The sequence below is a fragment of the Lepus europaeus genome, chromosome 23 (assembly GCF_033115175.1).
Source record: "Lepus europaeus isolate LE1 chromosome 23, mLepTim1.pri, whole genome shotgun sequence".
Classification (NCBI taxonomy): domain Eukaryota; kingdom Metazoa; phylum Chordata; class Mammalia; order Lagomorpha; family Leporidae; genus Lepus; species Lepus europaeus.
The window spans coordinates 26,428,503-26,441,790 of record NC_084849.1 but is presented as its reverse complement, the minus strand read 5'-3'; the positions used below and the strand labels follow the sequence as shown (position 1 = coordinate 26,441,790).

The following is a 13,288-nucleotide window of genomic DNA, read 5'->3' as shown; positions in this document are numbered from 1 at the left end:
TAGAATCTTGCTTGTGCATTTCAAAGTCTATCTGCCATGTGCTTTGAAGATTCTCCTGGGCCTTGGAGGCCACTGGCAGTGGGACAAGTTGCCCCTGTAAGGGCCACTGCTTTCCTGGTCTTCTCACCCACAGAGGGATGCAGATTCCAGCAGTGGAAAGGGGTCTGAGCACTGTGCCTGCGGCATCCACTACAGATAATAGTGTTTCAGCTGGGAAAATAGAGCAGGCCACCCACCCCTCACTGACCAACAACCCTGACCGCGGTAGATGCAACTGCATTTGGGTGCACACCCTCCAGCGTGAGTTCTGTGTGTGTCTTCCCTCAGTGGCTGTCTCCTGAGCAGCTGTCGCAGGTGGAGCCTCTGAGGGACTGGGGATACAGCTATGTGCACAAAAATGCCTCCTCCTTCCACATTGCACATAGTGGGCAGGAGGCTGGAGGGGACGAGCACACCTACTGGCCACTGGTGATGGATCTGGGGAGAGAAATTAAATGGCTAAGGGATGGAGGGGGCAGAGTGCTCTTTATTATTTATTTATTTTTAAGTTAATTTTTAAAAGATTTATTTGAAAGGCACAGAGAGAGAGAGATCTTCCATCCCCTGGTTCACTACTCAAATGACCACAATGGCTGGGACTGGGCCAGGCTGAAGCTAGCAGCCGGGAGCTCCATCCGGGTATCCCACATGGGTGAGGGGCCCAAGCACTTGGGCCATCCTCCACTGCCCTCCCAGGTGCATCAGCAGGGAGTTGCCTCAGAAGTGAGGCAGCTGGGACTCAAACCAGCACCCATATGGGACGCCAGCACCGCAGGTGGAGGCCCAACCTTTATGCCACAGCACCAGCCCCCCAACTTTGTTTACTTACCTTTTTTTTTTTTTTTTTTGACAGGCAGAGTTAGACAGTGAGAGAGAGAGACAGAGAGAAAGGTCTTCCTTCCATTGGTTCACCCCCCAAATGGCCACTACAGCCGGCGGCTGATCCGAAGCCAGGAGCCAGGTGCTTCCTCCTGGTCTCCCATGCAGGAGCAGGGCCCAAGGACCTGGGCCATCCTCCACTGCACTCCTGGGCCACAGCAGAGAGCTGGACTGGCAGAGGAGCAACCAGGACAGAACCGGTGCCCCAACCGGGACTAGAACCTGGAGTGCCAGCACCGCAGGTGGAGGATTAGCCTAGTGAGCCATGGTGCCAGCCTGTTTACTTACTTTTAAAACTTATTTTAACTGAAAAGCAAAGTTCACGGCCCCAAATAGCTGCAACGACTGGACCAGGGCTGAGCCAGGCCAAAGCCAGGAGCCTGGAAACTCCATCTGCGTCTCCCACGTGGGTGCAGGGGCTCAAGCACTCAGGCCGTCTTCTGCCACTTTCCCAGGAGCATTAGCAGGGAGCTGATGGAGATGTCACAGAGTGTCCGTGTCGTGGCACCCATGCGTGCTCTGCACCTCTTTATCGCCGAGTCCTGCACTGGGTGCTTATCCGGTGCCCGGTTGCTTGGTATCTGAGTTGTTCCCGGTTAAGGACAAGGTTTTTGTTCTGTTTTGTTGTCTGCCTTGTTCACGCAGTGTCCCCAGCTCCAGGAACAGAAGTCCTGGCGCCCTAGTGAGCGCTCAGATTCCAGGTCGCTGAGCGAACCAGTCCTTTAGACTACCACTGTTTGACTCAGGCTGCCATGCCAGCGTCCATTGTCACAGCGTGGGTCCGAGTCCTGGCGGCTGCTCTGACTCAGTCCAGCTCCCTACTGCTGCACCTGGGTGGGCAGCAGAGGATGGCCCGAGAGCTTGGGCTCCTGCCACCCTCATGGGAGACCCAAGTGAGGCTCCCGGCTCCTAACCCCAGCCTGCACTAGTGCCTGAGTGTCGGTTTTTAGATAGAGATGTCAGGAAGACCTGAGCCACATGATGGAGCCCCTTAGCCTTAAGGAGACCCAGGGAGACAGGCCACCAGGCGGGCAGCATAGCCGACTCACATGTCTAGAGCTAGGGACGGGCCTGGCGGGACTGGGATCAGAAGCCTGTGTGCCTAGACGGGCAGGAGGGGAGAGGATGAAGGCGTGGGGAGAGGCCGACCAGGCCTGGTTAGGCAGGGAAAGACGTCGTTCTGCGTAATGATGCGCCATCTCCAGGTGGTCCTGGATGACACGGGGCCCACTGTGCAGAGGGTGAGTAGGGGCAGTGGCCCCCCAGTGCCTCCATCAGCTAGCCCACCAGGGGGCTTGAGGAAGGAAAAGCCAGCGCTATGGCAGAAGCAGGAGGGGCCACAGCAGGAGTATCAGGAGCTGCCTGGCTCCGGGGTCTGCAGGTAGCACAGCACTGGGGTGGGGCCTGAAGGCACGAGAGAAGCCAGGGTCACTCCCATGTCCACCATCGTGCGTCCTGCTTCTGTTCTGATGCTCAGATACTGTGTCAGGAGGACGTCGAGTTCATGCCCCTCCATTTCATTCACAACTGTACTTAATTTTTCACACATTTTTCCCCCCTCATAATAGAAGTGCCTGAGTGCCTAGGCTTGTGGAGCACAGATGAGCACCACACGTGAAACAGGCTTCTCGCCCAGGCGCTACGACATGTACACCCTGTTTGTGAGAGGTCCCGTGCACTGCAGGGTGTTCAGCAGCATCGCTGCTGTCTGCCCACCTCACAGCAGCAGCACCCCAACTGTGACAACCGCAAATGCCTCCAGACACTGCTGGGTGCCACTGGGGGACAACCCCACCCAGCCCATCTGGAGCTGCTGACATGAGTCTGTCTGCAGGCACCCCCCCAGCAACAGTAGCAACAGCAGGTGGATTTCCTTTCAGTCTTCTTTCCCTATTTTAAAAATCTGTCTATATTTGAAAGGCAGAAAGAGAAAAAGAGAAAGACTGAGGCAGCCAAAGACTGAGATTTTTCATCCACTGATTCCCTCCCCAGATACCCACAACAGCCAGGAGTGGGCCTGGCCGAAGCCAGGTGCCAACCACACTCAACCCAGGTCTCCTGCTTACGTAGCAGAGACCCAGGTACCTGAGCCAACACCTACCGCTTCCCAGGGCGTGCATTAGCAGGGAGCTGGAGTCAGCGGCAGGGCTGGGACTCGAAGCCGTGCTCTCAGATACAGGCCCTAGACATCCCAGGCAGCATCTTGACCTCTGTGCCGGACGCCCTCCCCTCTGCCCGGTCTCTGCACACACACACTTCTTTGGTTCTGCCTCTCATCCCCATGCGCTCATAAACTCTGATCACATGACTCAATGACCATACAGCAGGTTGTGAGGCCATAGCTTATCTCAGTTCTTTATGTTTGGCTTTTTCCAAATATGGAAATTCCAAGGGCCCCCAGCTGTTTCCTCTCAGCATGGGGGACGTGGGCGTGGGGTCCTCCTTCGCCTGCAGAGGATGTTCCCTGGCTAAACCTCCACCCACTCCTGGCTCCTCCATTTGTTGTGGAACCCACCCAGCACTGTCACTACCCCAGGATACCTCCCTAGGCGTGGCTAGTAGAGGACACACAGCTAGGACCACACCCGCTGGGCAGCACTGGCCAGCAGCCCCACTGGTCTTGTGGAGAGGCTGGTACTGCCACACCAGGCAGGATCACCATGTAGGAGCCCTGGAGCCTATCCTCTGGGCCTCACTGTCACCCTGTGAGTCTGTGAGGAAGGAAGTAGTTAAATGCTGAGTGTTGTGGCAGGAACACAGTCCCCATGTGCAGTGGTGGCTGATGGTACTCGGTGTCAGGTCTACCAGCCTTGACCATCTTGGGGCTGCAGGTGACACTGGGGGCAGTAGCCATTTTCCCATCTCCAGCCATCAGCAGGCACAGCCAGGCCCCCACTATGTGCAGAACTCTTGGAAGGCAACAGTTAGCGGGCCGGAGCTGTGGTGTAGTAGGCTAAGCCTCTGCCTGCGGCGCCGGCTCCCCATATGGATGCGGTTCCTGTCCCAACTGCTCCAGTTCTGATCCAGCTCCCTGCTGATGGCCTGGGAAGGCAGTGGAGGATGACCCAAGTGCCTGGGCCCCTGCACCCGGATTGGAGACCTAAAGGAAGTTCCTGGTTTTGGATCATCCCAGCCCCGGCCATGGTGGCCATTTGGGGAGTGAACCAGCAGATGGAAGCCTCTCTGTCTCTCCTTCTCTCTGTAACTTTGCCTCTCAAATAAATAAATACAATCTTTATTAAAAAGAAAAAAAAAAAAGGGAAGGCAACAGTTAGGGACATGAGCCACCTCACCTGCCTTTGCTTCCTTTGCGAAGAGGAAGGGAACCTGGGGTCCTTAGGAGCTGTGACAGCTTGTTGTGTGTTGTATTGAGAAAGTTAGGACAGGTGAGTGGAGTAGGCAGAGCATGGCGCTGGGAGACACCTTGGGGGCATGGACTGTTTGGCGTAGCTAGCCCTGGTAAGCGCAGCACTGGGCGTCCTGGCCTTAGGCAGATGTTGCCACCCTGCTCACACCTCGTGCCCTGTTGCCCTGCTTCACGGGCTCGCTCTTACCTGTCCATGGGGGCCCAGGCTCTTCCAGGTGACCGAAGGGCAGCCCTCCCCTGGCCCTGATCCACCACTTGATATATTCCCCCCCCCCCCTTTTTCATTCTTCCTTTGGATGTCTCTTATGTCCCTTCTGTGGACTCCAAATGATTCCAGCCCTGAGGAGCCATCAATGAACAGGTCAGCCAACGTCCCTGTGCTCACGAGACTGACCAGAGAGGTGAGGGCAGACAGCAGGCCCCCGGGAGCCAGTGAAGAGGCTGCTGGAGGTGGCCACGGGGCGGCGGGGCCCAGATTACAGGGGCCTTTTGTAGAGGCGGCAGAGAGACTCACAGGGATCGAAGCAGAAGCAGCCAGGGGGCTGTCCGTGGGGGTGGGGGAGGTGAGCTGGTCTGGGGGCAGAGGACTGAGCCCACAGCTGGCCTGCACTCTGAGGGAGGCGTGGCCCAAAGGTCTCCAAGTGGAGGAGTCAGAAGGTCCTTCTGCCTTTTCCTGGGAGCAGGGGCGGGCACAGAGGGAGACCAGCATGCCCCTGAACTTCCGGAAACCTTCCCCTCTGTCCTGTCAGCACCCTTAGAGCCCAGGAAGACGTGTCATTAGCTGGCTCGCAGTTCCTCCCGCTCACAGAGGCTCCAGGCCAGCCGCATGGGGACAGGTTGCATGAGGCCTGAGAAGACTGGCCGTAGCTGCCCCAGTGGCCAGCTCCGTGTCTGGCACACAGCACATACCCAAGCAATTCAAACAGTGACTTGCCCACCCTGCAGTGGGCTGGAGAGGAGGCCTGCTTCCTGGCTCCTGGGACCTCATGGGTACACCAGCAGTTATAGGTGCTGAGTGAGGGCAGTGCTATCTCCTCGTCTGACCCCCGTCCGATGCACAGCGGCAGGGCAGGCTGTGTGTTGCAGGTGCACCTTGTGGGTCAGGCGCCCTGCCTCTCACTGAGGCCCACCTTCCTGCCCTGCCAGCCTCCCCCCCTCTCCCCCCGCATCCCCGCTGTGTTTCCTCCGCCCTGTCTGCTCCCGTGCAGGGCCGCAGATGTGAATCAGCTGAGGGCTCCTGTGAGCCGTCTGGACGCTTTGTGCCTTAGTCATTGATCCGTTCTTTTCACCGGCGAGCCTTGGGGATGGCTGGAGAAATTCGGTCTCCGCTGTGGGCGGCAGCCAAGGCTGCGGGAGGCTAATTTATGATCCCAGTCGGGCCTGGCAGGCCACTGCCCCCTGCACTCTACACCTGCACCTCAGAGACCCCTCCCTGCCCCATCCAGGGGGTGGAGCTGGCTGCACACAGGTGTCATGGGCGAGGCCAGAGAGGAGTGTATGCTTCCATTCCCTGGCCACTGCAAAGCGGTGCCGGCCTGGAAACAGTCTCTCCCACCCTCTCCACCCCAGCCCCGGGACTGCTTTCTGCCCCAGCCCCCTGCTGGTAGGAAGTCTTCCTTGGGGCTTTCTTTCCATGGGCTTCTTAGGGAAACGACGGCTCCTATCCTCTGCGCTGCCCCAGACTGCCTGCTGCTTTAAAGGGATCTCTCGAACACTTCCCACAATCCCCCAGGAGCCCCAGAAGCGGCTCTGGGGTAATCCTTCTCAGGCCTCCCGGGTTGCCCAGGCCAGGCTTGCGTTCCGGACTCGGGGTCATGGCTGGAGTTGAGGGTTGCCCAGCCGAGGCTGGGGGGGGCCTGAGGGAAGGGCAGGGAGGGCGTGTACAGACTCAGACCCCTGGGTGGCGTGCTCCATTCTGGAGGCACATGGGCCCCACAGCCCCCACTCCCCATCTCACAAGTAGCCAGTCTGATCCCCTCCATCTCCTTGCTGGGCTCTGACTGCCCTGCCTGCCTGCCTGCCTGCAACCTCGGTAGTCTCTCGGCCCCGGTGTCACCTCCTCCAAAGTCTCCCTGACCATCTCCGACTGAATCAGAGGCGGGTCTCCTGTGTGTTCCACCTCCGTGCTCAGGTGGGCTCACCTGTGGTACTCAAGTCCCCTTCTGTGAGGATCACCCATGCCTGATGAGACCAGTGCTGGACACCTGTGTGGACCGAGCCCCGGATCCCCCTGCAGAGAGACCTCAAACCGAGAAGCGGGGGCTGGGCAGGGAGGCGGGCCGTGAGCCTCCCTTGGGCACCAGCTCCTGTGTGTCTGAGGTGTGAGCCTTTCCCTGCTGCCTGGAGCTGGTCCTGGATTTTGTTCCCTCCGAACCTGGCCTGGTGGGCATCGCTAAGGGCATTGAAACGAGCTCCGAGCATTCTTTCTGGGGCATTGAAGGAAGAGAGCATGGAGCAGAGCGGCCTCTGTGCTCCTGCGTGAGGGCCTGGCTTGGGGGTCTGAGGACTCTCTCACTAGTCAGGGGGCCCCCTCCTCTGTTGTGTGTGCCTCCTCACAGTGGGCAGGGATTCCCATCCGTGTCCCATGGGTGCTGCAGCCTTGAGAGGCCTGTGAGTGCTGGAAGGGATAGGACCCGGCTCCCTGACAGCAGCTGAGCCTCAGCAGGAGCCCCCACCCGTCCCATGGCCCCTGCTGGAATTTCCCTTCCTGGGCTCCAGTTCACTCTGCTCTCCGGCTGCTGGGGAGAGGGTGAGCTTCCTGCGTGCTAGGCTTGAGGCCTCAGACGTGCAGAGTGCCCGGTCTCACTCCTTGGAGACACTGCTTGTCCGCCTCCTGCCGTGCTGGGCTGCTCATGGCACAGTAGCCGCCACCTGAACGTGGAGCCTATTTAGACCGAGCCAGGCTGCAGTCTCGCATGGCCGGAGAAGCCTCAGCTGTACAGGGCCTTAGCCTTTGGCCCTTCAGAGCCAAGCCCTACCCTGGCAGCCTTGGAATCCGTGCCAGGTTTGACCGAGGTAGCTCTCTTCCTTGGGCTTCCATGGATGGGTCATCCAGGAAGTGTGTATTTGAGACCTCACCTGTCCCCATCCCCAAGGGGCCCTCATTCCTGTGTGCAGGGTCCTTTCCAGTGCTGGGGAGCAGTCCTCAGTCCCCACGCAGGAGATGGGTGCAGAGGCAGACCAGCGAGCCGGAAGCGGAGGTTTGCACCTCGAGTAACGTGGTGATGGGGGGATGATCCAGTAAGTTCCGCCTGGCCCTAAGTGGGCAGAACTGGAGTAGGTGGAACAGGCTTGCAGGCGAGAAGTGAGCAGAATTCAGAACAGCTGATGTGTGAAGGACTGAAAGCCTGAGCCAGGGCTGGGAGAGGCTAGTAAGGGCCCGAGGGGAGAGTAGGTGCTGTGGAAAGGGTGGGGCTCCCAGACCCAGCCCTGGCCCCTGCTGAGCCCTGCCCCTGCCCAGGACAGCACAGCCCTGAGAGCTGGGGCTTGACCATTCCCCTATGGGGAAGACCCAGGACAGATGGGAGGGTGCCAGCCAGGCATTGGACAGGGAAAGACTGCTCTCTGGGCCGATGAGAGGCCCTAGAAAAGGCTGGGGTTGCCAGGTGTGTGCACACCCTTGACCCCTGTCCCATAGCCCCTCCAGGGCCTAGGTTCCATCAGAGAACACTGTCCTGAGCACTGTGGCCAGTGCCTGGGCCTCTGAACCTAAGATAGCTGGACCATAAGTAAGGACAAAGTCAGCGCTGCCACTTGGGCTAGTGGGGGTCCCCCTGACAGGGTGGGCACTGCATCCACGTGGCAGCTCTGTGGGGGGGCTCCCTGTCTGGGCCCACTGTGCACTGTCTGAGGCCACACTCCCTAAGTGAGCTGTGGTGGGCAAGAAATCAGTTCCAGAAACGCGTCCCCCAGCCGGCTGATCAAAGCCGCAGCTGGCGCTTCCCGGGCTGCGGGATCGAAGTCTGCAGAGCTGCTGCTCATCGTGGTTCGCCAGGGCCGCCAGGAGGGAGGGGACCACCCGCCCGCCTTCCCCGTGGGCGCCCTGAGCAGCCCACACACTCACTTCCAACCTACTTCTTGCTTCCTCAGAACCTCCAGTGGGCCCGCGACGTGTTGCTAGGCAGCAGTATCCCGTGGCAACAGCTGCAGCACATGCCGGCACAGGGGCTCTTCTGTGAGAGGAACAAGACCAATTTCTTCAACGTGAGTACTTTGCCTTGTTGGTTTCCGGGGCTGCTTGTTGCCACCGCCGCTGCGTCTCACCAAGAAAGTGCAGGCTTGACCCCCTGGGTGGGCGTTCTCAGGGCCTCGGTTTGCCGCCGTCTCAGAGGGCAGGCAGGGTGGCGCAGTCGGGACGAGCGCGCCAGACGGACCCCAGCTCAGGGCTGGGACTGCCAGGCTACTTGTGGCGAGTGGCCGCCCGCTCTGGGCACCGGCTTGCTGTCCGTGGAGAGGGGTGCGGGCCAGCTGGGCATCTCCCTGGGGCCGCAACAGGCTGTGGTGAGAGAGGCTGCAGCCCCCCTCCCCTGAAGCAGGGCTACCTGTCCCTGTGTGGTCTGGGGCTCCACAGAGGTGGTAAGTGAGGCCAGCTCTACTGGAAAACTCGGCCACGGCTGGACTTTCAGTTCCCTCCCAGCCCTCTCATTCCGTGTGGGCTGGAGACCCCGCCCTCAGGCAGGGCACAGCCCAGCGCCAGGCTTGCCTGCCTCCCATCCCTAAGGCCCACCCCCGTGTCTGTCCGTCCTTTGCTCTGCCCTGCCGGAGACAACCCGCTGCCCTCACCCCTCATCTGTCCTCCACTCCTCCCAGCACACCCCGACCCCTGCTGGGGGCTCTGGCCACTCGCACGGCCCCTCCGAGCTTTTTCCCTCATTCCTCGTTATTTATATGGAAACTGAAGAGCAGGATTGGCCTAAACAGGAGCTGAGGGGCACAGATCTTGAATCGCTCGGGCAGACAGAGGCTGGTGCTCAGGGCATGTAATGAGACAGGAACCCCCCAAGAGCTTACCCGGCCGTGGGAGTGTCTGGGTCCTGGTGGGGGCTCCAGACCCTGGGAGGCCCAGGTCTGCTCGCCCTCTCTAGGTCGGCGTCATGTAGACTAATAGTAGCTATCGCCGAAATCCAAGTACATGGTGCCAAGGGATTGCCATGAAAGGGAAGCACCCTCCCTCCTGCGTGTGCTTCTGCCACATGGCGGCCACTGTTCCTTATCCTGAGAGCATCGCCAGGACGCACGGATGTGCACAACCAGCAAAAGTGTACACGCTTCTGCCCCTCGGCTTGGTTTGGTTTGGTTTGACTTAGCTGTCCATCAGAAACCAGCTCATTCTTATCAGTAGCTGCACGGGCGTCCCAATACATGCCGTCCCGGTTTACCTACACGGCCTCTGGATGGGCATGTGTGTTGGTGAACGGTGCTTCCCACGTGTATATCCTGTGTCCCCTAACCAAGTTGTGGTCTGTATGCTTCTGGGGGAGTGGAAACCAGAAGCTCTCCCGGAGGTGGTTGTCGCACACTGCCATTTATTTGTAGCAAGTACCGAGACCACCGGGAATCCTTTTTAAGACTGTGGCTCTCTGAGCAGAGGGAGGCTGTGTCTCTTATCTTAGGGGAAGCGAGGATGCAAGGGGGGCAGTGCTTGTCCTCCCACGTCGGGCTGGTCACAAGTTCGCACAGGGGAAGTTTGGAAACACATCTCCTGTTGTGGTCAGAAGGCCTCAGCTCCTCCAGGGGCAGAGAGCTTAGCAACAATGAGGCAAAGGTTTGTGTTTGGACATGTGTGCCCCTTCAGTTGTCCCAGCTGCTGTCATGACTGGTTTCAGCCAGCTTTGGGGGTCAGTCAAAGCCACCCTTTTTCTCCGCGTTGAAGTCGCCCGTCTTCTCCCTCTCTGGGCCTGAACGCCACCTCTTGATGACCTGCCATTCTTTGGTCTCATTGCTCAGGGGGAGGGATTTCTCAGACTCCTTTGTGTGAGTTACACTTGCGTATTTGTGGGAGTCCATTCACGGATGAACTCCTAGAAACAGAATTCCTGGGTCAGAGTTTGCGGCTCCTGCGACGTTTTAGTAGGCCCCACCCTCCGGAGGCCCAGCTGGAACTCCCAGCTGAGACTCCTTTTTTTCAGGCCTTATCAACACTCCGAATTGTTGCTATGTTGAGTATTTGCTCTTTAGTGGCTGAAGATGCTATCTGTTGTGTTTCACTCACTGTGAGGTTAAGTATATTACAATGTTAACAGTTTAACTTCTGAGTGGTTTCTTTTTTTTTTTTTTTAAGATGTAATTATTTGAAAGTCAGAGTTACACAGAGAGAGGAGAGGCAGAGAGAGAGAGGTCTTCCATCTGCTGGTTCACTCCCTAACTGGCCAAAATGGCCAGAGCTGCACCGATCAGGAGCCAGGAGCTTCTTCAGAATCTCCCATGTGGGTGCAGAGATCTAAGGACTTGGGCCATCTTCTACTGCTTTTCCAGGCCATAGCAGAGAGCTGGATCAGAAGTGGAGCAGCTGGGTCTCGAACCAGTGCCCATATACGATGCCAGTGCTGCAGGCGGCAGCTTTATCTGCTACGCCACAGTGCTGGCACCCCTAGATGGTTTCTCTTCGTGTCATTTTTCTGTTGGATTATTGGTCCTTCTGTTATTGACTTATAAAGAACTCTTTTTTTTTAAGTTCTGACACTTGATTTTTAAAAATTATTTATTTTATTATTTATTTATTCAGAAGGCAGAAAGAGAGGTCTTCCAGCCACGGGTTAACTCCCCAAATGCCCACAACTGCCACGGGTGGGTCAGGCTGAGGCCAGGAGCCGAAACTCAATCTCAGTTTCCTGTGTGAGTGGCAGGCACTGCTGCCTCTCGGAGTGCACATTAGCTGGACTCGGGCTTGGAGCGGCACTCAAACCCAGGCACTCTGATACGGTTTGACATCTTACCCACCCCAAGACTCTTCAGGTGGAAATGACATGAGCCCTTTGTCGATGTTTTGCAAGGTTGTTTGATTTCCCTGGGCACTTGGATTTCCCACATGGGCTTCCATTACCTGCCTTGAAGAATAACCATAGGGATGGAGTTAGATAAGGGAGCGATGTCCCTCACACAGCGTCTGGCACACAGTAGGTCCTCAGGAAAATCGTTTTCGGTCTTCTCTCCCCTCTCCCCCCACTGTGAATGCTTTGCCCTTAAACACCACGCAGTGACACGGCAAGGGAGATCCATCCTCTCTGTCACCCCCATAGGTGCCTGCTCTCCCCAGCGCATGCAAGCCCCTTTCCCACTGGACTCAGTCCTGCAGCTCCTTCTGTGGTTTCTGGAACCCTCCAGAAAAGTCAGTTCTGCTGAAAGACAGCCTGAGGCTGAGCCTGTGGGATGGAAGGCCTGGCACCACGCAGCCAGGAGTCCCTGCAAATGCCGGGACTGGGCGTCTGGGCTGGCTCTGCCTCTTCCAGGTCAGCTCCTGTCCCTCGTCACGTGCCGATGACCTGCCTCCTCCCCCACCCCGCCGGCCCCCTCTGCTTTCTCCCTGAGCCCTGTGGGGTGCTGAGCACGCTCAGCTTGTTTATCCAACCACATCTCTGACCAGTGAGGAAACTTGGGTAAGAACCATTGATAAAGGATCTTCTAGCGCAGCCCTCTGCCGACTCTGAGGCACGGGGCCAGCAGCTGGGCAAGCGGCCGGCTTGTCTGCTGCATGTGCACACTGGGGCTTCCTCACTGGTCCAGGGCAGGCAAGGCAGCAGGGGTGGAGGAAGTGGCTCTTGTGTCACAACCTCCTGCCCTGGGCCACCCACACCACCCAGCCCTGGTGTTGCCCTCCCAGCCTCATCCTCGGGGCCTGGATGGGAGACTCCCTCCATAACCCCCATTATTCTATTTTGAAGATTTATTTATTTATTTATTTAAGGCAGAGTAACAGAGAGGTAGAGGCAGAGAGCGAGAGAGAGAAAGAGGTCCTTCATCTGCCTGTTCACTCCCCAGATGGTTGCAATGGCCGGAGCTGGGCCAATCCAAAGCCAGGAGCCAGGAGCCTCCTCCAGGTCTCCCATGCGGGAGCAGGGACCCAAGGACCTGGGCCATCTTCCACTGCTCTCCCAGGCCACAGCAGAGAGCTGGATTGGAAGTGGAGCAGCGGAGGACTCGAATTGGTGCCCACATGGTATGCGGCACTATAGCCAGCGGCTTTACCTACTAAGCCACAGACCCGCCCCTCACCCCCGTTACTTTCTAAAGATGATTTTTGAAAATTGTATGAGTTGTGCTGTAGCACCCTGTCGCAGCAAACAGTTCAGAGGCACAGGGGAGCCCACACCCCTCGACCGCCCACCCCCAGGAGCCACGCCCTTCTCAGAGGTGCTCCTGTGAGCAGCTGGGCTAGTCTCTTCAGACGAGTGTACAAAAGCAGGTTTGTTGTGAACCTTGTCAGACTTAGCGTGCACGTGTGTGTATGCGTGTGTGTGGAGAAGTTTCCGTGTGATAAGTTCAGGCCCTCTTGTCCTTAACAGTTGTGCCATCTTGTCAGGCGGGCATGGATGTGGCCCAGCGATGGCCTCGCCAGCCTCCTGCGTGTGTCTTTGTGTAGTCAGCGCCTTCCTCCTGGAGCCCCCTGGGCTGGCCCAGCCTGACCTAGAGGAGGTACCCACTGATGCCATTGATCCCTGCCACCCACACACTCCTTTTTTAAATTTATTTATTTGAAAGGCAGAGAGGGTGAGATAGAGACAGACTTTGCATCTCCTGGTTCACTCCCCAATAGCCGTGGTAGCCAGGTTTGGGCAACATCAAAACCAGAAAGCTGGAACTCCATCCTGGTTTCTCATGTTGGTGGCCGGGGTTTCTCATGTTGGTGGCCGGGGCCCGCGTCCTTGGGCTGTCCTCCGCTGCCTTCCCAGGTGCGTCGACAAGGGACTGGCTCTGAAGCAGAGTGGTTGGGACTTGAACTGGTGCTCCGTATGCGATGCAGGTGTCACAAGCAGCGGCTTAATTCTCTGCGCCTGTCCCTTTTCC

At 58.0% G+C, this 13,288-nt stretch overlaps 1 protein-coding gene across 4 annotated transcripts in view; it reads left to right on the top strand.

The window, feature by feature from the left end:
- CABIN1 (calcineurin binding protein 1) overlaps positions 1 to 13,288 on the top strand; it is a 135,551-nt gene that overhangs the window by 90,628 nt on the left and 31,635 nt on the right. For all 4 annotated transcript variants that reach the window (XM_062182042.1, XM_062182041.1, XM_062182039.1 and 1 more), the window contains exon 29: positions 8,375 to 8,488. In XM_062182042.1, the coding sequence (XP_062038026.1) occupies positions 8,375 to 8,488 (114 nt within the window). The remainder of the gene's footprint in view (positions 1 to 8,374; positions 8,489 to 13,288) is intronic.